At 39.8% G+C, this 23697-nt stretch overlaps 1 protein-coding gene across 11 annotated transcripts in view; it reads left to right on the forward strand.

The window, feature by feature from the left end:
- LOC119878561 (coiled-coil domain-containing protein 144B-like) overlaps nucleotides 1-23697 on the forward strand; it is a 74302-nt gene that overhangs the window by 44642 nt on the left and 5963 nt on the right. For 5 of the 11 annotated variants that reach the window (XM_038589176.1, XM_038589180.1, XM_038589178.1 and 2 more), the window contains 5 exons: nucleotides 252-285; nucleotides 672-825; nucleotides 10469-10682; nucleotides 12552-12648; nucleotides 22401-23352. In XM_038589176.1, the coding sequence (XP_038445104.1) occupies nucleotides 252-285; nucleotides 672-825; nucleotides 10469-10682; nucleotides 12552-12648; nucleotides 22401-23246 (1345 nt within the window). In that variant the 3' untranslated portion in view covers nucleotides 23247-23352. Of the gene's footprint in view, nucleotides 1-251; nucleotides 286-671; nucleotides 826-10468; nucleotides 10683-12551; nucleotides 12649-22400; nucleotides 23353-23697 lie in introns of those variants that run through there. The other 6 variants (XM_038589183.1, XM_038589184.1, XM_038589179.1 and 3 more) reach the window with 5 other exon arrangements.

The raw sequence follows: 23697 nt of genomic DNA on the forward strand, positions 1-23697 counted from the left end.
AAAAACAGTTTGCACTTTCCAAATTGATTTAGTGAAAACTTGTTTTTATTGAAAATGACAACAAAAAATGTGGTATATTTACCCCTATCAAATAATGTAAGTAACATTATGATTTTCCTTTACTTTTGCAATTTTGATCTAAATTTAATACTTTGTTAATATTGCTATTAATATTGCTTAGATATGCTTTAAATATTCTTCGTATTTTAAGTATTTAATATTTTCCTGAAAAGAATCCTTCCTCTTTTTAGACCTGCAAAGAAAACATCTAAGGAAAAGAACAAGGTAGACAAACAAACAAAATATATAATTCTATTTCATTTATGATATATTTTTATTATATTATAATTCTATTTCATTCATGATATATTTTTATTATATTATTTTGATATTTCATATTTATCAGAAACATTATTCCGTGGTAAAAAAATTACTTTATGAAACGCATAGTGAAAAAATGAAAATTTTCCTTTGTTGTATAGACATCTGCTGTGAAAAAATTATTCAGAAACACCAATTATTGATAAAGGTCTTTTTGATAAAAATCAGTTCTTTTAAAAAGTACCTATGTTTTTGCTTTTATAAAAAGATGGATATTTATCATCTTTCTACACTTAGTATATTTTATAAATATTTGGATGACATTTTGAAATAGTATTATTTATTTGTAGGTCAAAAAGCAAGTGAATTCTGCGGAGCATCTTGATGACGAGCATCTTGATGACTTAACTCAGTCATCTGAAGCAGCTTCAGAGGATTGCAAGTTGCAATACTCTGATTATAAGAGTTCCCTGTTGCTCATTGAACTTGGCATGGATTGTAAAGGTAGGGCCGTCGTATAAATATAAAGCCTTTTTCTGTATATATGGTTGTAGTAATATGTGCACATCTCGTCTAGCGCTGCGCACACAACACTGAGGAGTTATAGAGCTACTCATCTCAGAAGTATGTTTTATATTAAAATAGAGAACTATTGAATACTCTCAGCCAAAGAACTATAATTTCCATTGTGGTTGTCCACGTGGGAATGGCACACTTGATGTGTTTGTGAACTCTGCTTCTCTTCTGTGTCTTCACCCAAGGTCAGGTTACCATTATTTTTCTCCTAGATTACTGAGCTAACCTCAGGACTGTTTTCCCTGCCATTCCACCTCTCAGGATCTTGGTGTACACTGCAACCATAATTACTATACATTTTTAAAAATTTACATTTCATCACGTTACCCCCTTGCTTAAAGCTTAGCTATTAGTACTTAATGCTATGAGGTGAAAGACCATAGGCCACTAGCTTCATCTTGTATGGTTTCATATCCATCTTTCCATCCATGTCTCAGCCACTGTCTTAGATGGATTTTCATATAATAGAGGCTTTCTTTCTCCAACAGCCCTAGTTAGGTAAACTGCACGTGTATGAAGTATATAATTTGATAGTTTTGTCATATATATACACATGTGAAACCATAACTGTAATTTAGACAGTTAACATATCCATCACTCTTAAGTCTCCTGTCTCTTCATATTGCCTTATTATGAAACTGCCAAATTGTTTTCTAAAGTCATTGTACCATTTTCTAAACCCACCAGCAGTGTGTGAGGGTTTCTAACTCCTCCATCTATATTTATCAGTACTTAGTATGATCAGTTTTTTAATCGTAGCCATGGATGGGTATGGTGTATATATGTATACACACACACACACACATAAATACATATATATGTGTATAAATATATACATTTATGGTTGTAATATACATTTCCCTAATAACTGATAATGTTGAGCTTATTTAACATCTGTATATCTTCATTGAGCTGTCAAAATTTTTGTCATTTAAAAAGTTAGGTTTATTTCTTATTTGTCGAGTGTTGATAAATCTTTGTTTTTGTTTTTGATATCTTATTATTTTTTAAATTGGAGTTCAATTTGCCAACAGATAGCATAACACCCAGTGCTCATCCCATCAAGTGCCCCCCCTCAGTGCCCATCACCCAGTCACCCCAACCCCTCGCCCACCTCCCTTTCCACCATGCCGTGTTTGTTTCCGAGAATTAGGAGTCTCTCATGTTCTGTCACCGTCCCTGATATTTTCACTCATTTTCTCTCCTTTCCACTTTATTCCCTTTCACTATTTTTTATATTCCCCAAATGAATAAGACCATATAATGTTTGTCCTTCTCCGATTGACTTACTTCACTCAGCATAATACCCTGCAGTTCCATCCATGTCGAAGTAAATGGTAGGTATTTGTCACTTCTAGTGGCTGAGTAATAATCCATCATATACATAGACCACATCTTCTTTATCCTTTCATCTTTTGAAAGACACCAAGGCTCTTTCCACAGTTTGGCTACTATACATTGCTGCTATAAACATTGGGGTACAGGTGTCCCGGCGTTTCACTGCATCTGGATCTTTGGGTAAATCCCCAGCAGTGCAGCTGCTGGGTCATAGGGTAGATCTATTTTTAAGTCTTAGAGGAATCTTCACACAGTTCTCCAGAGTGGCTGCACCAGTTCACATTCCCACCAACAGTGTAAGAGGGTTCCCTTTTCTCCGCATCCTCTCCAACATTTGTTGTTTCCTGCCTTGTTAATTTTCCCCATTCTTACTGGTGTGAGGTGGTATCTCATTGTGGTTGTTGTTTCTTTTTCCCTGATGGCCAGTGATTCGGAGCATTTCCTCATGTGCTTGTTGGCCATGTCTATGTCTTCCTCTGTGAAAATTCTGTTCATGTCTTTTGCCCATTTCATGATTGGATTGTTTGTTTCTTTGCTGTTGAATTTACTAAGTTCTTTATAGATCTTGGATACTAGCCCTTTATCTGATAGGTCATTTGCCAATATCTTCTCCATTCTGGAGGCTGTCTTTTAGTTTTGTTGACTGTTTATTTTGCTGTTCATTTTTGCTTTGGTTTCTCTTGCCTTCATGGATGTATCTTGCAAGAAGTTGCTGTGGCCAAGTTCAAAAAGGGTGTTGCCTGTGTTCTCCTCTAGGATTCTGATGGATTCCTGTCTCACATTTAGATCTTTCATCCATTTTGAGTTTTTCTTTGTGTATAGTTTAAGAGAATGGTCTAGTTTCATTGTTATGCACGTGACTGTCCAGTTTTCCCAGCACCATTTATTGAAGAGACTGTCTTTTTTTCCAGTGGATAGTCTTTCCTGCTTTGTCGAATATAACTTGACCATAGAGTCGAGGGCCCATTTCTGGATTCTCTATTCTTTTTCATTTTCCTAGGTGTCTGTTTTTGTGCCAGTACCACACTGTCTTGATGATCACAGCTTTGTGGTACACCCTGAAATCTGGCACTTTGATGCCCCCAGCTCTGGTTTTCTTTTTTAATATTCCCCTGGCTATTCGGTGTCTTTTCTGATTCCATACAACTCTTCCGATGATTTGTTCCAACTCTCTGAAGAAAGTCCATGGTATTTTGATAGGGATTGCATTAAATGTATAAATTTCCCTGGGTACCATTGACATTTTCCCAATATTCATTCTTCCAATCCATGAGCATGGCATATTTTTCCATCTCTTTGTGTCTTCCTCAATTTCCTTCAGAAGTGTTCTATACTTTTGAGGGTAGAGATCCTTTACCTCTTTGGTTAGGTTTATTCCTAGGCATCTCATGGTTTTGGGTGCAGTTGTCAATTGGATTGACCCCTTAATTTCTTTCTTCAGTCTCATTGTTAGTGTATAGAAATGCCCCTGATTTCTGGACATTGATTTGGTATCCTGCCACACTGCTGAATTGCTGTATGAGTTCTAGCAGTCTTGGGGTGGAGTCTTTTGGGTTTTCTATGTACAGTATCATGTCAACCACAAAGAGGGAGCATTTGACTTCTTTGCCAGTGTGAATGCATTTTATTTCCTTTTGTTTTCTGATTGCTGAGGCTAGGACTTCTAGTACTCTGTTGAATAGCAGTGGTGAGAGTGGACATCCGTGTCTTGTTCCTGATCTTAGGGGTAAGGCTCCCAGTGCTTCCCCACTGAGAATAATATTTGCTGTGGGCTTTTCATTGATGGCTTTTAAGATGCTGAGGAATGTTCCCTCTATCCCTACACCCTGAAGAGGTTTGATCAGGAATGGATGCTGTAGTTTGTCAAATGCGTTCTCTGCCTCTATTGAGAGGGTCGTATGGTTCTTGTTTTTTCTCTTCTTGATATGATCAATCACATTGATTGCTTTACGAGTGGTGAACCAGCCTTGCATCCCGGGGATAAATCCTACTGGGTTATGGTGAATAATCTTCCTAATGTATTTTTGGATCCTATTGGCTACTATCTTGTTGAGCATTTTTGCATCTGTGTTCATCAGGCTTATTCTCTCTACCTCTCCTTTTTGGTGGGGTCTTGGGTTTTGGAATTAAGGGGATGCTGGCCTCATAGAATGAGTTTGGAAGTACTCCATCTCTTTCTATCTTTCGGAGCAGCTTTAGTAGACTAGGTATTGTTTCTTCTACAAATGTTTGATAGAATTCCCCTGGGAAGCCATCTGGCCCTGGACTTTTGTGTCTTGGGAGGTTTTTGATGATATCTTCAATTTCCTCCCTGGTGTTTGGCCTTTTTGGACTTTCTATTTCTTCTTGTTCCAGTTTTGCTAGTTTGTGGTTTTCCAGAAATGAGTCCCATTTCTTCTAGATTGCCTAATTTATTCGTGTATAGCTGCTCATACTAAGTGTTTAAAATCGTTTGTATTTCCGTGGTATTGGTGGTGATCTCTCCATTTTTATTTGTGACTAATTTGAGTCTTTTCTCTCTTGTTTTTAATAAGGCCTGGCTAATGGGGATCCCTGGGTGGTGCAGTGGTTTAGCACCTGCCTTTGGCCCAGGGCGTGATCCTGGAGACCCGGGATCGAATCCCAAGTCGCACTCCTGGTGCATGGAGCCTGCTTCTCCCTCTGCCTATGTCTCTGCCTGTGTGTGTGTGTGTGTGTGTGTGTGTGTGTGTGTGTGTGTCTGTGTGTGTGTGTGTGACTATCATAAATAAATAAAAAATTTTTAAAAAATAAGGCTGGCTAATGGTTCGTGTATCTTATTCTTTCAAAGAACCAACTCCTGGTTTTGTTGATCTGTTTCACAGTTCTTCGACTCTCTATTTCATTGAGTTCTGCTCAAATCTTTATTAATTGTCTTTTTCTGCCTGGGTGTAGGTTTTATTTGCTGTTCTTTCTCCAGCAACTTTAGATACAAGATTAGCTTTTACATATGGGTTCTTTCCAGTTTTTTGAGGGATGCTTATATTGCGATATATTTCCCCCTCAGGAGTGCTATTGCTGTATCCCAAGATTTTGAACAGTCGTATCTTCATTCTCATTAGTTTCCATGACTCTTTTTAATTCTTCCTGAATTTCCTGGTTGACCCTTTCATCTTTTGCCAGGATGGTAGTTAACCTCCACATGTTTCCACTTCTTCTAATATTCTTCTTGTGATTTAGTCCTGTTTCAAAGCATTATGGTCTGAAAATATGCTGGGGACAATCTCAGATTTTTGTTATCAGTTGAGACCTGATTTGTGACCCAGTATGTGGTCTATTTTGGATAAAGTTCCTTGTGCACTTGAGAAGAACGTGTATTCAGTTGCATTTGTCTGTAAAGTTCTGTAAATATCTGTGAAATCCATCTGGTGCAGTGCATCATTGAAAGCTCTTGTTTCTTTGGAGATTTTGGGCTTAGAAGATGTGTCATTTACAGAAAGCGACATGTTAAAATCTCCCCGTTTTAGTGTACTATTAGCTAAGTATGTCTTAATTTTGGTTACTAATTGACTGTTATACTTGGCAGCTCCCGCATTCGGGGCATAAATACTCATGATTGTTAGGTCCTCTTGTTGGAGAGATCCTTTAAGTATGATATAGTGTCCCTCTTCATCTCTCACTACAGTCTTTGGGATAAACTTTAATTTAGATGATATAAGGATAGGTATCCCTGGTTTCTTTTGAGGACCATTTGAATGGTAAAGGGTTCTCCAACCTTTTATTTTCAGGCTGTAGGTGTTCTTAGGTCTAAAATGAGTCTCTTATAGACAGCAAATAGATGGGTCTTGCTCTTTTTATCCAGTCTGAAACCCTGCGCCTTTTGATGGGGTCAATAAGCCCATTCATGTTCAGAGTTACTCTTGAAAGTTATGAATTTAGTGCCATCATGATACCTATTCAGTCCCTGTTTTTGTGGATTGTTTCCTTGGACTTCCTCTTTCTTTTACAGAGTCCCCCTTTATATTTCTTTCAGAACTGGTTTGGTGGTCACATATTCTTTCAGTTCCTGCCTGTCTTGGAAGTTCTTTCTCTCTCCTTTTATCGTGAATGAGAGCCTTGCTGGATAAAGTATTCTTGGCTGCAGGTTCTTCTCATTTAGGACCCTGACTATATCCTGCCAGCCCTTTCTGGCCTGCTAGGTCTCTGTGGAGAGGTCTGCTGTTATCCTAATACTTCTCTCCATAAAGGTTAGGAATCTCTTGTCTCTTGCTGCTTTAAGGATCTTTTCTTTATCTTTGGAATTTGCAAGTTTCACTGTTAACTATCGAGGTGTTGAGTGGTTTTTATTGATTTCAGGGGGCGATCTCTCTATCTCCTGGATCTGGTTGCCTGTTTCCCTTCCCACGTTAGAGAGGTTCCCAGCTATGATTTGTTCAAATATGCTTTCTGGTCCTCTGTCTCTTTCGGTGGCCTCTGGAACCCCTATTAACCCTAAGTTAAACTAGATTTTTCCTTCTGAGGCTGTCATTTGTTTCCCTTAACCTTTCCTCATGACCCTTTAATTGTTTTTCTCTTTTTTTCCTCAGCTTCCTTCCTTGCCATCAACTTGTCTTCTATGTCACTCACTGGTTCTTCTACCTCTTTAACCCTCATTGTTAGGACCTCCAGTTTGGATTGCATCTTATTTAATTGATTTTTAATTTCTGCCTGATGAGATCTAAATTCTGCAGTCATAAAGTCTCTTGAGTCCTTTATGCTTTTTTCTAGAGCCACCAGTAGCTTTATAATTGTGTTTCTGAATTCGCTTTCTGACATTGAATTGTAATCCAGATTTTGTAACTCTGTGGGAGAGAGGACTGTTTCTGATTCTTTCTTTTGAGGTGAGTTTTTCCTTCTAGTCATTTTGTTCAATGCAGAGTGGCCAAAAAGAAGTTGTACTGGAAAAAGGAGAAAAAGAGAGGAAAGGGGGGCAAGGGGGAGGACAAACAGAAAACAAAAAGCAAGAGGAGGTATCCTCTGATTCTATATACTATAAATCCCTTGACTTCCCCTGGGACTTTCCAGTGCTGCTTGGTCAATGCTTTTTCCCCTGTCCTTCCAGCTGGTTTTCTGGGGGAGGGGCCCGCTGTGGTGATTCTCAGGTGTGTGCACCTGGGGGAGCTGCCCAGCCCCTTGCCAGGTGCAGGGCTCAGTGCAAGCTGTTTATCCTGTGAAGCTCCTGTTCAGTCCCAGGTACAAGGTGACAGCAGGAGGAACAACAAGAGTGGCGGCAGCCAGCTCTCCATCTCTTGAGTCAGCTCCCGCAGTAACTACCACAGCTCCCAGTCCGCAGGGACCTGGGTGGTCCGGGGGCAGGGGGCGTAGATTTGCACAGCTCGGGGCCGCGTGGCAGCAGGAGCGTCCTTGCTGCCCTGTGTCCTCCCGGCCTCTACCTGCCCCGGGGGGAGTGCCGGATCCTGGGCTGTGTCCCCAGTGCCCTGGGCTCTGGGGTCTGCACCGCTGGAATCACATTCCCGGGGCTGCACAGTGGCCACCACCTGAGCTGCTCCCGGGGCCCCACTGGGCGCGGCGTCCAGCCCTTTAGGGAGCTCAGCCTGTAGTGTGTGGAGGGATCTCCCCCAGAGTGCAGTTGCTCTTTTAGTGCCCCTGGGAGCCTGAGGGCATCTGTACCCCTTCTGGGATCCTGCCCGAGCTCCCTGCAAGCGCCTTTCCTTCCAGGAAGATTGGTAAAGTTTCTGCTTCTCCAGGACTGGGGTTTCCTGTCCTGGGGGCACTAGCTGCGTGGCCTTTGCCTGGCTCCTCATGGGGGCTCCTCCCCCTTGGATGCTTTTTTATTTCTTTATGTTTTTCCGTCTTCCTACCTTGATAGAAGCGCGAACTCTTCTGACTGTAGCATTCCAGCTCTTCTCTCTTTAAATCTCAGGCCGAATTCATAGGTTTTCAGGATGATTTGAAAGTTATCTAGGTAAGTTGGTGGGGACTGGTGACTTCGGGACCCTACTTTTCTGCCATCTTGCCCCGCCTCCTTCTCTTTTTCATATATACCTCAGTGCTATAAATGGTGAGATGAGTGCTATTCTTGGAGGATTCCAGAAATTTTTAACATATATGTTTTTATTTTCATTCAATATGTGATACTTTGTAATTTCTTTTTTCATTACTTCTTTATTCCAAGGGTTTTTTAAAGATTTTTATGTATTTGAAAGAGAAGGAGAGAGAGAGAAAGAGAGCGCATAGGCGAAGGGAGGTCCAGAGGGGTAAGCGTCCTTCCCTCTGAGTGGGAAGCCCAACATGGGGCTCAATCCCAGGACCCGGAGATCATGACCTGAGCTAAAGGCAGACACTTAATCCATTGAGCCACCTAGGTACCCAGACCCAGGGGTTATTTAGATGTGCATTATTAATCAGTTTGCAAGTATTTGAGTATTTTCCAGAGGTAGGTTTGTTCTTCATTTCTAATTTGATCACTTTGTGGTCACAGAACACACTTTCATGACTTCAATCCTTTTGACTTAACTCCCTTTATTAAGGTTTATTTTATGACCCAGAATATAATCTCTTTTGGTAAATGCTCCATGGATACTTGAGAAAGATGGTGGTGGTCAAGTCTTCTATATCCTTGATGATTTTCTGCCTATTAAAATCTCAGACTAAAATTGTAAATTTGCCTGTTTCTCTTTGCAGTTCTGTTGATTTTTGCCTTATGTATTTTGATGTTATTAATAGATTCATAAGCATTTAGGTTTGTTATGCTTATTTGTCGACCCTTTCATCATTAACAAATGACCTTATACATCACGAGAATATATATTGCTTTGAAATCTATTTTGCCTGGCATTAATATTGCTACTCAAGCTCAGCCTTCTTTTGTCAAGTGTGAGTGTGGTATATCCTTATTTTTGTCCTTTTCACAAATTTGTCTTTACATTTATTTATTTATTTATTTATTTATTTATTTTAATTTGTGTGTGTGTGTCTTTACATATAAATTGAATTTTTTATAGGCAGCCTATGGTTGTCTCTTACATTTTTATCCATTCTGACAGTCTGCCTTTTAATCGAGGCTTTTAGACCATTTTCTTTCTTTCTTTTATTTTTTGACAATTTTCATTTACTCTGATTATTGATACAGTTGATATAAATCTCTCATCCTGTTTGCTTTCCGTTTGACCTGCTTTGTTCCCATTTTCTTTGCTTTCTGCTTTCTTTTAGATTAATAAACTAATTTTTACGAGTTCAATTTATACATATATATAAATATACACATATGTGTATGTATGGGCTTTGTTTATTACTATAACTCTTAAGATTTGCTATTTTAGTGATTGCTTTAGGGTTTAAAGCATATGACTCAAGCATCACAGTCCACCTTCTTGTAGTGTTATACCACATTATATGTAGTTTAAGAAAATTCCAATAGGGAACACGTGAGTAGCTTAGTGGTTGAGCATCTACCTTTGGCTCAGGGTGTGATCCCAGGGTCCTTGTATCAAGTCCCACATCAGGCTATCTCAGGGAACCTGCTTCTCCCTCTGCCTGTGTCTCTGCCTCTCTCTCTCTCCATGTCTCTCATGAATAAATAAATAAAATCTTTTTTTAAAATTACAATAGTTTACTTCCATTTCTTCTCTCCTAGCCAGATCCTTTGTGGGTCTGTGGGATTATAGTTTTCATTCAGTTTAGAAAGGTTTCAGTCATGTTTTCTTTTCTTTTTAAAAGATTTTAAAGTTCTATTGATAATAAGATTTTATTCATTTATTTGAGAGAGAGAACATGAGCAGGGAGAGAGGCAGAGGAAGAGGGAGAAGCAGACTCCCTACTAAGCAGGGAGCCCACCATGTGGCTTGATCCCAGGACACCAAGATCATGACCTGAGCCGAAGGCAGACACCCACCGATTGAGCCACCCAGGCACCTGGTATAATCTCTTTACATTGAAGTTACTCAATATTTGTTTCATGTATGAATGAGTTAATGTGAACATGCTCGGTCCCTTATATGCAAAAAATACTCATATTGTTTTATTTTACTTTTTAAAAGAACAAATTTGTGAGAGAGCATGAGCAGGAGATGGGGAGAGGAACAGAGAGGGAGGGAACGAGGGGGTAAAGAACCTTAAGCAGACTCTGTGCTGAGTGCAGCACCCAGTGCCAGGTTCAATCCCACAACTGTGAGATCATGACCTCAGCCAAAACCAATAATTGGATGCTTTACCACCTGACCCACCCTGATGCCTCCTGTATTTTATTTCTGTTTTTGTTTTTCCTCTGGTGTAGATTCTGTTAGCGTATTGACAATCCAGAATGCAATTCTTAAATACAAAAGATCAATAGAATTAAAAAGAAAAGACTGTGAACAACTTACAAGAAAAATTTTACAAGTGGAATATAAGGTCAATGGACTAGAACAGTTGCTATCAGAAACAAAAGAAATGAAATCTCAGTTAGAGCATCAAAAAGTGGAATGGGAACGAGAACTCTACAGTTTAAGGTATGACATCTTGGTTTTAAGGAAATATTTCAACTATTTACTTTTTTTTTTTTTAATAGACTCCACACTCAGCGTGGGGCTTGAACTCACAACTATGAGATCAAGAGTCACATGCTCTGTCAACTGAGCCAGCCAGGAACCCCTTGAAATACTTACTTTTATGCTGCAGATGTGTAGGAGAAGTTTTGTAATTGCTAATTTGCCTTCTGGGATTTTATAGGGAAGGAAACTCCATTAGAAATGTGAAGTATCAGAAGACGAATGGGTAAAGAAGCAGTGGTCTATGTATATACAATGGAATATTCCTCAGCCATTAGAAACGACAGATACCCACCATTTGCTTCCACGTGGGTGGAACTGGAGGGTATTATGCTGAGTGAAATAAGTCCATCGGAGAAGGACAAACATTATATGGTCTCATTCATTTGGGGAATATAAAAATTAATGAAAGGGAATAAAGGGGAAAGGAGAGAAAATGAGAGGGAAATATCAGTGAGGGTGACAGAACATGAGAGACACGTAACTCTGGGAAACGAACAAGGTGTAGTGGAAAGGGAGGTGAGTGGAGGCTGGGGTGACTGGCTGATGGGCACTAAGGGGGGGCACTTGACGGGGTGAGCACTGGGTGATATGCTGTATGTTGGCAAATTGAACTCCAATTTTTTTTTAAAAAAAAGTTGTAAAGTGTGAGATTCTTTGAAATAATACTGCAAGGTTTTAACAGTGAATACTTCTAATAATTTAATGTATATTCTAAAGCATAATTTTAATGACCATGTAGAAGTCCATCATATGTAAACCTCATTATTTAACAAATTGAATTTTGGTTGTTTTCCATTTTCCTATAGTTTAATTAATGCTATAAGGAATGTCTTTTATTTAATTCTGTTTCTACAGTCTTGGTTAATTGGAATAAATTCTTTAATATAGTATTGTGTTAATGTATAAAAATATTTAGTAGAGGTCTCTGATCCATATTTTTAAATTGTTCTCAGGAAATTTTATATTATATGCCCCCCAACAGAGTGTGAAATGGCCAATTTTTCTCAAGACAGAAAAATTGGTTTATTCTTAACATATGCAGGGGTTAAAAAGTAAAATGGAAAAATGATTAATGGTTAAGTTTTTTTTAACATTTCTCACATATATAAAGAAAATTAATTCAAAAGTCTATGCTGAAAGCACATCTTACTCTATTCTTTACTTAATTAATATGGACCCTGTGATGTTTTCAAAGGAGTTTTCAAATGATTTATAAAATACATAATGATCAACAAGGTTGAGAATATTACAGAATAAGAAACATAAAAAGCATGGGCAATAGATTTTAGGCTCCCTAGTCTAGTGCTGGATCAGAGTCATCTGCAGGTGTATGGTGTGTAAACGACATCTGCTGATGCTGTCTTACACTGAAGATCATTTTTAGAGGTACCTGTGATGTTTTGTGAAATAAAAATGTATTTCTAGTGAATTTATAAAGTTGTTGATAAACAGCAACTGCTCTTTTTAATTAGTAATGAAATGATTTGCCTTAATTGAAGTGTAATTATGACTTTGTGGAGAAAAATGACAATTTTGAACCCTTTCTTAAATAATTTCAGAATTCCTTTGCTTACAACATCTCCCAGAGTTATTACTGACTAAAACTTACTAAGTTGCAAAATGCTTTCTCATTGCTTCTTTTAAACTATATATCGTTTTGAAGATATTGAAGTGATAAATTGAAAAACATGAGCCCTAGAAAGGGAAAAAAATTGAGAACAGAAAAATTTCCTTTGGATAATGAACCAACATATGTGGAACCAGATCATAAAATAAAAGTTCTATTGCTAACAAAACAAATTTTAAAATGAACACATGCATTTGCAGATTGACCTTAAAACAAGAAAAAGAAAAAAGAAGAAGTGCTGAAATTTTATATATAAATATTAAGGAGCAATTAAGAAGTAAAGAAGAGCTGAGTGAAGTAAGTCAATCATAGACAGACAAACATCATATGGTTTCACTCTATGGGGACTATAAAAATACTGAAAAGGATTATAGGGGAAAGGAGAGAAAATCAGTGGGAAAAAGTAGAGAGGGTGACAACACATTAGAGACTCCTAACTCTGAGAAATGAACAAGGGATAGTGGAAGGGGAGGTGGGCGGGGGGTGGGGAGACTGGGTGACGGTCACTGAGGGGGCATTTGACAGGTGAGCACTGGGTGTTATGCTGTATGTTGGCAAATCGAACTCCAATAACAAATATACAAAAAAAAATAGTATTCCATCATGTAATACTCTGGGCATTCTGTTCTCGCGAAAGCTGCCTCTGAACATCATTTTGCTCTTCTATAACCTAGAGACACATTTTCATTAGGATTTTGGATCTTATCATTAAAAAAAAAAAAGTCAAAAGGCTTAAGAGAACTTAAAAAAAAATGTTCAAGAGTGGCCTTTTTTATAACAAGGCTTTTCATCCTCAATGAATAATTCAAATTTTAAATTAAATGACAGCAAAATGTGCCATAGAGTAAAAATACAAGTAGACATAGTATTGTGAAATAAAATTTCTGTGTAAAACATTTAACTAGCTTCATCAGCATCTCAAGGAAATCTAGCTCATATTTCAACATTAAAAAATTCAAAACTGGGACACCTGGGGGCTCAGTGGGTTAAGTGTCCAACTCTTTTTATGGCTCAGGTCATGATCTCACGATCACGAGACTCCGAACCAGGTGAGGCTGGAGACTCAGATCATGAGACTCAGAACCAGAGTCTGCTGGAGATTCATTTCCCTCCCTCTCCCTCTACTCCTTTCCCCCCAGCCCATGCTCTGTGTAAAAATAAATACAATTCCATAAATCAATAAATCAATATAACATTTATCTCATTTTACCTTCCATCCCTTCATTCAAAATATATACATAGGGCATATGTGAGAGGCCAAGAATTCCAATAAGGTAGTAATTGTGGCTACAAAGATCATGGTTGCTATTAGGTTAAAATGAAATGTTTAATCTATTTGAAGCCTAACAATATGTATTATATCAAAGGGATACTATAAATAATATTGATGGAAATATACAATTACTGCCAAAAATTTACCTGATTCAAATTATTTTTTACACCCTTCAATTCCAAGTTTCGTCTTCTAAGATTAAGTTGAAGTTGTTTGATTTCAACTTCTTTACTATATTGCTCTTCTTTACTTCTTGTTTTTTATAATAAATTTATTTTTTATTGGTGTTCAATTTACCAACATACAGAATAACACCCAGTGCTCATCCCGTCAAGTGCCCCCCTCAGTGCCCGTCACCCATTCACCCCCACCCCCTGCCCTCCTCCCCTTCCACCACCCCTAGTTTGTTCCATGCACATTGAAGTTCCGTGCACATTGAAGCAAATGCTGGTTATTTGTCATTTCTAGGGACTGAGTAATATTCCATTTTATATATAGACCACATCTTCTATATCCATTCATCATTTGATGGATACTCAGGCTGCATCCACCGTCTGGCTATTCTGGAAAATGCTGCTATAAACATTGGGGTGCAGGTGTCGCGGTTTTTCACTGCATCTCTATCTTTGGGGTAAATCCCGAGTGGTGCTATTGCTGGGTCATAGGGTAGCTCTATTTTTAACTCTTTGAGGAACCTCCACACAGTTTTCCATAGTGGCTGTACCAGTTCACATTCCCACCAACAGTACAAGAGGGTTCCCCTTTCTCCACCTCCTCCGCAACATTTGTTGTTTCCTGTCTTGTTAATTTTCCCCATTCTCACTGGTGTGACGTGGTATCTCATTGTGGTTTTGATTTGTATTTCCCTGATGGCAAGTGATGTGGAGTGTTTTCTCATGTGCTCGTTGGCCATTTGTATGTCTTTTTTGGTGAAATTTCTGCTCATGTCTTTTGCCCATTTCATGATTGGATTGTTTCTTTGCTGTTGAGTTTACTAAGTTCTTTATAGATCTTGGATACTAGCCCTTTACCTGATAGGTCATTTGCAAATAACTTCTTCCATTCTGTAGGTTATCTTTTAGTTTTGTTGACTGTTTCTTTTGCTGTGCAGAAGATTTTTATCTTGATGAGGTCCCAATGGTTTATTTTTGCTATTGTTTCCCTTTGCCTTCATAGATCTATCTTGCAAGAAGCTGCAGTGGCCGAGTGTACAAAGGCTGTTGCCTGTGTTCTCCTCTAGGATTCTTTTTTTTTCTTTTTTAATTTTTATTTATTTGTGATACTCACAGAGAGAGAGAGAGAGAATGAGGCAGAGACACAGGCAGAGGGAGAAGCAGGCTCCATGCACCGGGAGCCCGACGTGGGATTCGATCCTGGGTCTCCAGGATCGCGCCCTGGGCCAAAGGCAGGCGCCAAACCACTGCGCCACCCAGGGATCCCTCCTCTAGGATTCTGATGGATTCCTGTCTCACGTTTAGATCTTGCCTCCATTTTGAGTTTATCTTTGCGTGTGGTGCAAGAGAGTGGTCTAGTCTCATTCTTCTGCACGTGGCTGTCCAGTTTTCCCAGCACCATTTATTTTATTTATTTATTTTATTATTATTATTTTTTATTTATTTATGATAGTCACAGAGAGAGAGAGAGGGAGGCAAAGACATAGGCAGAGGGAGAAGCAGGCTCCACGCACCGGGAGCCTGATGTGGGATTCGATCCCGGGTCTCCAGGATCATGCCCTGGGCCAAAGGCAGGCGCCAAACCACTGCGCCACCCAGGGATCCCCCCAGCACCATTTATTGAAGAGAGTGTCCTTTTTCCAGTGGATAGTCTTTGCTGCTTTGTCAAATGTAACTTGACCATGGATTCGAGGGCCCATTTCTGGATTCTCTCTTCTGTTCTATTGATCTATTTGTCTGGTTTTGTGCCAGTACCACACTGTCTTGATGATCAAAGCTTTGTAAGACAACTTGAAATCCGGCATTGTGATGTCCCCAGCTCTGGTTTTCTTTTTCAATATTCCCCTAGCTGTTCGGGGTTTTTTCTGATTCCACACAAATCTTAAGATTATTTATTCCAGCTTTCTGAAGAAAGTGAAGAAAGTCCATGGTATGTGGATAGGAAAGCATTGAATGTAAATCGCCCTGGGTTAGCATAGACATTTTGACAATATTAATTCTTCCAATCCATGAGCATGGAATATTTTTCCATCTCTTTGTGTCTTCCTGGATTTCTTTCAGAAGTGTTCTGTAGTTGTTAGGGTATAAATCCTTTATCTCTTTGGTTAGGTTTTCCTTGGTATTGGTGGTGATCTCTCCTTTTTCATTCGTGATTTTATTAATTAGAGTCTTTTCTCCTTTGTTTTTTAAAAGGCTGGCTAATGGTTTACGTATCTTATTCTTCCTTTCAAAGAACCAACTCCTGGTTTTGTTGATCTGTTCCACAGTTCTTCTGGTCTCTATTTCATTGAGTTCTGCTCAAATCTTCACTCTCTCTGTTCTGCTTGGTGTAGGTTTTATTTACTGTTCTTTCTCCAATTCCTTTAGGTGCAAGGTTAGCTTGTGTCTTTGAGGTTTTTTTCCAATCTTTTGAGGGATGCTTGTATTGCAATGCATTTCCCGCTTAGGATTGCTTTGGCTGTATCCCAAGGATTTTGAATGGTTGTATCTTCATTTTCATTAGTTTCCATGAATCTTTTTATTTCTTCTCTAATTTTCTGGTTGACCCATTCATCTTTCAGCAGGATGGTCTTTCTCCTCCCTGTGTTTGAGTTTCTTCCAGATTTCTTCTTGTGATTGAGTTCTAGTTTCAAAGCATTGTGGTCTGAAAATATGCAGGGGACAGTCCCAATGTTTTGGTATCGGGTGGCCTATTCTGAGAAAGTTCCATGAGAAGACTGTGTATTCAGTTGCTTTTGGATGTAAAGTTCTGTAAATATCTGTGAAATCCATGTGGTGTAGTGTATCATTTAAAGCTCTTGTTTCTTTGGAGATGTTGTGCTTAGAAGATCTGTCATTTGCAGAACGTGCCGTGTTTAAGTCTCCTACTACTAGTGTATTATTATCTAAGTATGCCCCTACTTTGGTTATTAATTCATTGATAGACTTGGAAGCTCCCACATTAGAAGCATAAATATTCATGATTGTTAGATCTTCTTGTTGGATAGACCCTTCAAGTATGATATAGTGTCCCTCTTCATCTCTTAACTGCAGTCTTTGGGATAAACTTTAATTTATCTGATATAAGGATGGCTACCCCTGCTTTCTTTTGAAGACCATGTGAATGGTAAATGGTTCTCCAACCTTTTATTTTCATGCTGTAGGTGTCCTTATATCTAAAATGAGTCTCTTGTAGACAGCAAATAGATGGGTCTTGATTTTTTTATCCAGTCTGAAACCCTGCGTTTTTTGATGGGATCATTTAGCCCATTCACATTCAGAGTACCTATTGAAAGATGTTAATTTACTGTCATTGTAATGTCTATTCAGTCCCTGCTTTTGTGGATTATTTCTTTGGGCTTCCTCTTTCTTTTACAGGGTCCCCATTAATATTACTTGCAGAGCTGGTTTGGTGGTCACATATTCTTTCAGCTTCTGCCTATCTTAGAAGCTCTTTATCCTATTCTGAACCAAAGGCTCGCTGGATAGAGTATTCTTGGCTGCATGTTCTTGTCATGTAGAACCCTGAATATTTCCTGCCAGCTGTTTCTGGCCTGCCAGATCTCTGTGGAGAGGTCTGCTGTTAATCTAATATTTCTCCCCATATAAGTTAGAAATCTCTTGTTTCTTGCTGTTTTAAGGACTTTCTTTTTCTTTGGAATTTGCTTGTTTCACCATTAAATGTCGAGTTCTGCTTTTTTTCCCTTCCCCTTGGTGGGGGACCTCTCTATCTCCTGGACCTGAATGCCTTTTTCCCTCCCCAAAATTAGGGAAGTTCACAGGTATGATTTGTTCAAATATCCTTTCTGGCCCTCTGGCCCTCCTGTGGAACCCCAATTATGCGTATATTTTTTTCCTTCTGAGGCTCTCGATTATTTCCCTTAACCTTTCCTCATGGTCTTTTAATTGTTTTTCTGTTTTCTCTTAAGCTTTCCTCTTTGCCATCAACTTGTCTTCTGTGGCACTCACTCTTTCCTCTAACTCATTAACCCTCATTGTTAGGACCTTCAGTTTGGATTGCATCTCATTTAATTAATTTTTAATTTTGGACTAAGTAGATCAAAATTCTGCAGTCATGAAGTTTCTTTAATACTCTCTGCTTTTTTACAGAGCCACCACTAGCTTTATAATTGTGCTTTTGAATTGGCTTTCTGACATCAAATTGTAATTCAAATTCTATAAGTCTGTGGAAGAGAGTACTGTTTCTGATTCTTTTGTGGTGAGATCTTCCTTCTAGTCATTTTGCTCACTGCAGAGTGGCTGTATGAACGGGCTGAGTCAAGAATATCAACCACAATCTAAGTCAATTTCACCTTAGATGATTGTTTTTAAACATTTCATTTATGTATTCATGAGAGACACCGAGAGAGGGGCAGAGACACAGGCAGAGGGAGAAGCAGGCTCCATGCAGGGAGCCTGATGTGGCACTTGATCCTGGGACTCCAGGATCATGCCTTGAGCTGAAGGCAGGCACTAAACCACTGAGCCACCCAAGGTTTCTTATCCTTCGATGATTCTGACAAGGTCCATGACATGAAATTGAAAACGAAGAGAAGAACAAAATAACACAAAATGACCACTAAAGTGAAAAACAAATTTTAAAACAAAGTAGTAGAAAATAAAAGGCCAAGAATGCCAAGGAAGAAAAAAAGAGAAAAAAAAGCAAAGGTAAAGAGGGGAAAAAGAAAAAAAGAAGTAGAAAAATAAAATGTTGGGGGGGACTGGGACATGGTGGTGGTGATGAAGTTGTAGTGGAGGGAGAATGTAGTCTACCTGAGGGGTCCTAGGGGGTGATCCTCTTGGTCCTGGGTGTATTAAGTTCTGTATGTTAGAAGATACTGAGTCCCAAATTTCTATAAACCAGAAATACTTGTAGAGAGACCCAACATTGTTCCCCAAAACATAAATGAGATAAAAAGGGGGGCAGAATGGGAACGAAGAGAGAATATAGTCTCACAGAATGAACCAGCACGGTATACCACTTGGTTCTGGGTGCATGCTCGTCCTGTTTTAGAAGGTATTGTGCCATTGTAGAACAAAATGAGGTAGAGAAAACAAAAAAAGCACACACACACAAAACATATCTCGTCTAGCTCCCAAAATTAAGTTGAGTATGTTGAAGGGAATCTAGAAGTGGAAAATCTATCTAAGACGTGTAATTGTAAAAATATGAGTCAAAAAGGAAGAAACCTGAAAATGAAGAGGTGGCAAAATATTGTAGTTAAGGTGGGAAAAGAGAAAGAAAATTGGAAACTTACAGTCTGATATAAAAATGAGTTGTACTGGAACATGGGTGGGGGGGCGGGGAAGAGGGGTACCCTCTAGTTCTATATACTGTAGATCCCTCGACTTCCCCTGGAGCTTTCCAGCGCTGCTGGGTGGGGAACTTGCTCTTCCCCTGTCCTTCCAGCTGGTCTTCTGGGGGAGGGGCGGGCTGTGCCGATTCTCAGGTGTGTGTACCTTGGGGAGCTGCCCCGCCCCCTGCTGGGTGCAGGGTCACGGGGAGCCGACCTGACCTCCCGTGAGGCCCGTGTCCCCTGGCGGCCACGCCTCTCCCAGGCACCGGGTGACACCAGGAGGGACAACCACACCGGCGGCGGCCAGGTCTCCCTGGCCCTGGAGGGCGCCCCCTGCAGTGACTCCCCCCATCTCCCAGTCCACAGGGGCCTGGATGCTCCCGGGGCAGGAGGGGCAGGAGTGTCCTCGCTGTCCTGGGCCCTCCCCGCCTCGGCCTGTCCCGGGGGGAGCAGGATCCCGGCTGTGTCCCCTGGGGTCCGGGGCCTGCGCTGCTGGAGTCTGGCTCCCGGAGCCCCTCCCGACACACCGGCTTCTCCCCGAGGCCCCGCGCAGCGCGCTCCAGCCCTTTACGGAGCTGGGCCGGTGTGGGGGGCGCTCGACCCTGCGCACTTCCTCTGTCAGTGACCCCGGAGACTGGAGGTCCCCACCCCCCACATCCTGGCGGAGTTCCCAGCTGAGCGCCTTTCCATCCCGGAGGAATCCGGGGCGGATTTTAAAGCTCCCACTTGTCTGCTTCTCCAGGGCTGCGCTTACCCGCCTGGGAGGCTTTCCCCGCTGCAGGCCTCAGCCCGGCTCCTCCGGTGCGCCTCCCCACTTGATTCTTTTTTTTTTCCGCCTCCCTACCTTGTTAGGAGCGAAAACCCTTCTCTCTGTAGCGTTCTGACTGTTCTCTCTTTAAATCTCAGTTCGGGGGGATCCCTGGGTGGCTCAGCGGTTTGGCGCCTGCCTTTGACCCAGGGCTGACCAGGGCTGAGTCCCGGGATCGAGTCCCACGTGGGGCTCCCAGCATGGAGCCTGCTTCTCCCTCCTCCTGTGTCTCTGCCTCTCTCTCTCTCTTTCTCTCTCTATCATAAATAAATAAATAAATCTTTAAAAAAAAAATCTCAGGTCGGGCACTTGCCAGGGGAGGGGAGGGCACTTGACGGGATGAGCACTGGGTGTTATACTATATGTTGGCAAATCGAGCTCCAGTAAAAAAGTAAATAAAAATCAATCATCAATCAATCTCAGGTCGAATTCGTAGGTGTTCAGGATGATTTGAAAGTTATCAAGGTAAGTTGGTGGGGCCAGGTGCTTGAGGATCCCTACTCCTCCCTCACCTTGCCCCCGTCCCACCCAAGATGGGATTCTAAACAATCACCTTTGCAAACGAAATGAGACAGAAATGTCTCATACTAAAATGAATTCTGAGGTATTTTCTTTAGTTATTTTGAAGTACGTGTGTATGTATTTGTACGTATGTATATTTTATTTTTTGGAATTATTATTTTTCTCCATGCATGTGTATATTTCTAAAAAACCAACCCTGTACATTATGGTAAGTACAGAGGATTTTAAAAGAATACATATATATTTGTGGGTGAGTGTGTGTGTATGTATATACATATATACATACGTACATACATACACATACGGGTCTATATAGGGAGGAGTGAAGTTTGTAGTCCATTCATTAATTTAAATGCATTTGTCTGCAGGTGTCAAATAGTGACATTCATAATGCCCTTATCTGAAGTAGAAGTTTTTATTATTTTGGAAAATAGTATGGAATTTATGAGCTTTCCATAAGCACAAAACTCTTGCTACTAACAACATATGTTTTAGTTTTTGGCAATTCCTTCACCACCTCTATATTCATAGAGGGGTTAGTTTCACACTTCCACTGATGAACAGGAGGAAAAGTGTAGCCCGTTTTAAGACCTTACTTCAGATGTTAGTCTCCTACTTTTGAGATGAGTAACAATTTGCTCCAAGTAGTATCTGATTTCATTACAAGGAGCTTTTTTTTTTTAATTTTTTTATTTATTTATGATAGTCACAGAGAGAGAGAGGCAGAGACATAGGCAGAGGGAGAAGCAGGCTCCATGCACCAGGAGCCCGATGTGGGCTTCGATCCCGGGTCTCGAGGATCGCGCCCTGGGCCAAAGGCAGGCGCCAAACCGCTGCGCCACCCAGGGATCCCTACAAGGAGCTTTTGAAATAATCATATGCTGTAATATATACTTACTGATAATTTATTGATAAGTCTTTTGTTCCTAGTAAAATAGCTCAGTGTATTTTCCCCTCTTCTGCATTTATTGCCATTTTAAACATCTGAAGAGGAAATAAAATTAGTTGCAGCCACAAATAATCTCATGATTTTTCTAGGAGCTACATAAATTTTACCTTAGTTAGTATTGGTATTTTGAAATATAAGGCTTTTTTTTTTCTTTTTAAAAGACTTTATGGATTCATTTGACAGAGCACAAGCAGGGGGAGTGGAGGCAGAGGGAGAGAGAAAAGCAGGCTTTCTGTGGAGCAGGGAGCCTGACACGGGACTTGCTCTCAGGATCCGGGGACCATGACCTCAGCCGAAGGCAGAGGCTTAACTGACTGAGCCACCCAGCCACTCCTGAAATACAAGGCTTCTTTTGTATTTAAGATTCACACTAGAGAAGTAGCTGCAGTTTGGTGCCAGAATAGTGGTAGTGGGTACAAAGACCTGGGGAATGTCCTGCAGCTCACTTAGTATTTTTAACCTCTCCATTTTTGAATTGTGATAACTAAAAGAGATAATTAATGTGTGCAGACATGTTTGTAGTACAATGCCTAGATTTATTAGTTATCAGTAGATAAAATTCTTATAACTGAGTATAGAAATGTTAGAAAAGTCGAATACGTATGGAATATTCTCAGGACAAAGTGAGGTTAGGAAATTGAATCTGTCCAAATATATGCAGAGCTAAGGGTTTTCCTGTGGACTGTGTTAGACATGAGACTATAAACTCAATTTTAGTGTAGTCAGATGTATTAGTTTTTTTCTTTCAAGCCTTCTGAGTTTGTTGTAAACCAGAGAAAGACCTTTCCAATTCTGAGATTCTTAGGATTTTGTCATGATTTCTTTTTCCTTTCATGCATTCATTGCTTTCAATTAAACTTTTGAACTTTGGGGAATTTATGCTTGTATAAAAGTTTGAGCTTGGATCCAACTTTGTGTTTTTCCAGTTGGATATCCACTTAACTGCAACCCATTCCTTGTATAAACATAGGATATTCTTTGATTTCAGAGAAAATCATGATAATGTCATTTTATTGAGTTCCAGCTAAAAGACTCTTGTTTTACTTAGGTTTCTCCTCCTCATGAAAAAGAAAAAGGTCTGTTACATGAAAACCGCATGTTGCAAGATGAACTTGCCATGCTAAGACTGGAAATAGACACAATAAGGAATCAGAAGCAGGAAAAGAGGTATTGTGAAGACACTGAAACTGAAAAAGAAAAGAATGACAGTCTTCAAAACGCCATAAAACTGAATGAGGTAACATTAACAAATACAGTATTCCAATCTAGTGGGCAGCTGAATGTTGTGACAACTGAGAATACCATGCTGAACTCTAAATTGCAGGATGAAAAGCTAAACAGAGAAAGACTGGAAGCAAAACTTCAATCATACCGAGCTAGACTCGCTACAGCTATACAGGATCGTGATCAAAGTCAGGCATCAAAAAGAGACCTAGAACTTGCTTTCCAGAGAGCAAAAGATGAGTGGTGTCATTTACAGGACAAAATGAACTTTGAGATGTCTAACCTAAAAGATAACAATGAGGTGCTTTCTCAGCAACTTTCTGAAGTCGAAAGTAAATTTAATGCCCTAGAAATTGAGCTCCAGTATACAAGAGATGCTCTCAGAGAAAAGACGTTGGCTTTAGAACATTTACAAAGAAACCCAAAACAAACACAGGGTCAGAAGAAGGAAATTGAGCAGAAATCTCAAAACGAACAAGGTAAAGTGAATGAATACATGGGAAAGCATGAATCCTTAGAAGAGAAATTATCTCAACTACAAAGTGAAAATATGTTGCTCCGAGAGCAACTAGATGATGCCTACAGCAGAGTGGAATGTAAAGAAAAGACTATAATTGATCTCAAAGACCAGGATTCAGGTTATTGTAAGAATGGTTCGAGTTGCAGGTGAAAAACGAGCTCTTCAACTGCGAGAAAGAAATAAGGAGTTAATCAATAAATGTAAACAGATAATGGAAAGAGCATTTAGATATGAAGATGAGAAAGAAGAAAGAGAAGTAAGTATTCAGAAAGACAAATATTTTTCAAGCTTCCTATTAGAAAGTTCAAAGTAATGTTTGGTTATGGCTTATTAGTACTATTTTTTTTTTTTTTTTTTGGAGAGAAATAGTGCACCTGCACCTAAATGGGAGTGGGGCAGATGGAGAGGGAGAGAGAATCCAAAGTGGGCTCTATGCCCAGTGCAGAGCTCCACTTCATGACCCCGAGATCACGACCTGAATGATTATGGGTCAGTTTTGAATCTTCATAACTTGTATCCAGCAAATAAAAATTAGACCTGAAAGGTGCTTTAATTTGAATAAAAATGCACGTCATCTATGAGAAACTTCAAGAGGTTAAGT

Source organism: Canis lupus, unplaced genomic scaffold, assembly GCF_011100685.1.
Source record: "Canis lupus familiaris isolate Mischka breed German Shepherd unplaced genomic scaffold, alternate assembly UU_Cfam_GSD_1.0 chrUn_S1723H1918, whole genome shotgun sequence".
In the NCBI taxonomy this organism is placed as follows: Eukaryota; Metazoa; Chordata; class Mammalia; order Carnivora; family Canidae; genus Canis; species Canis lupus.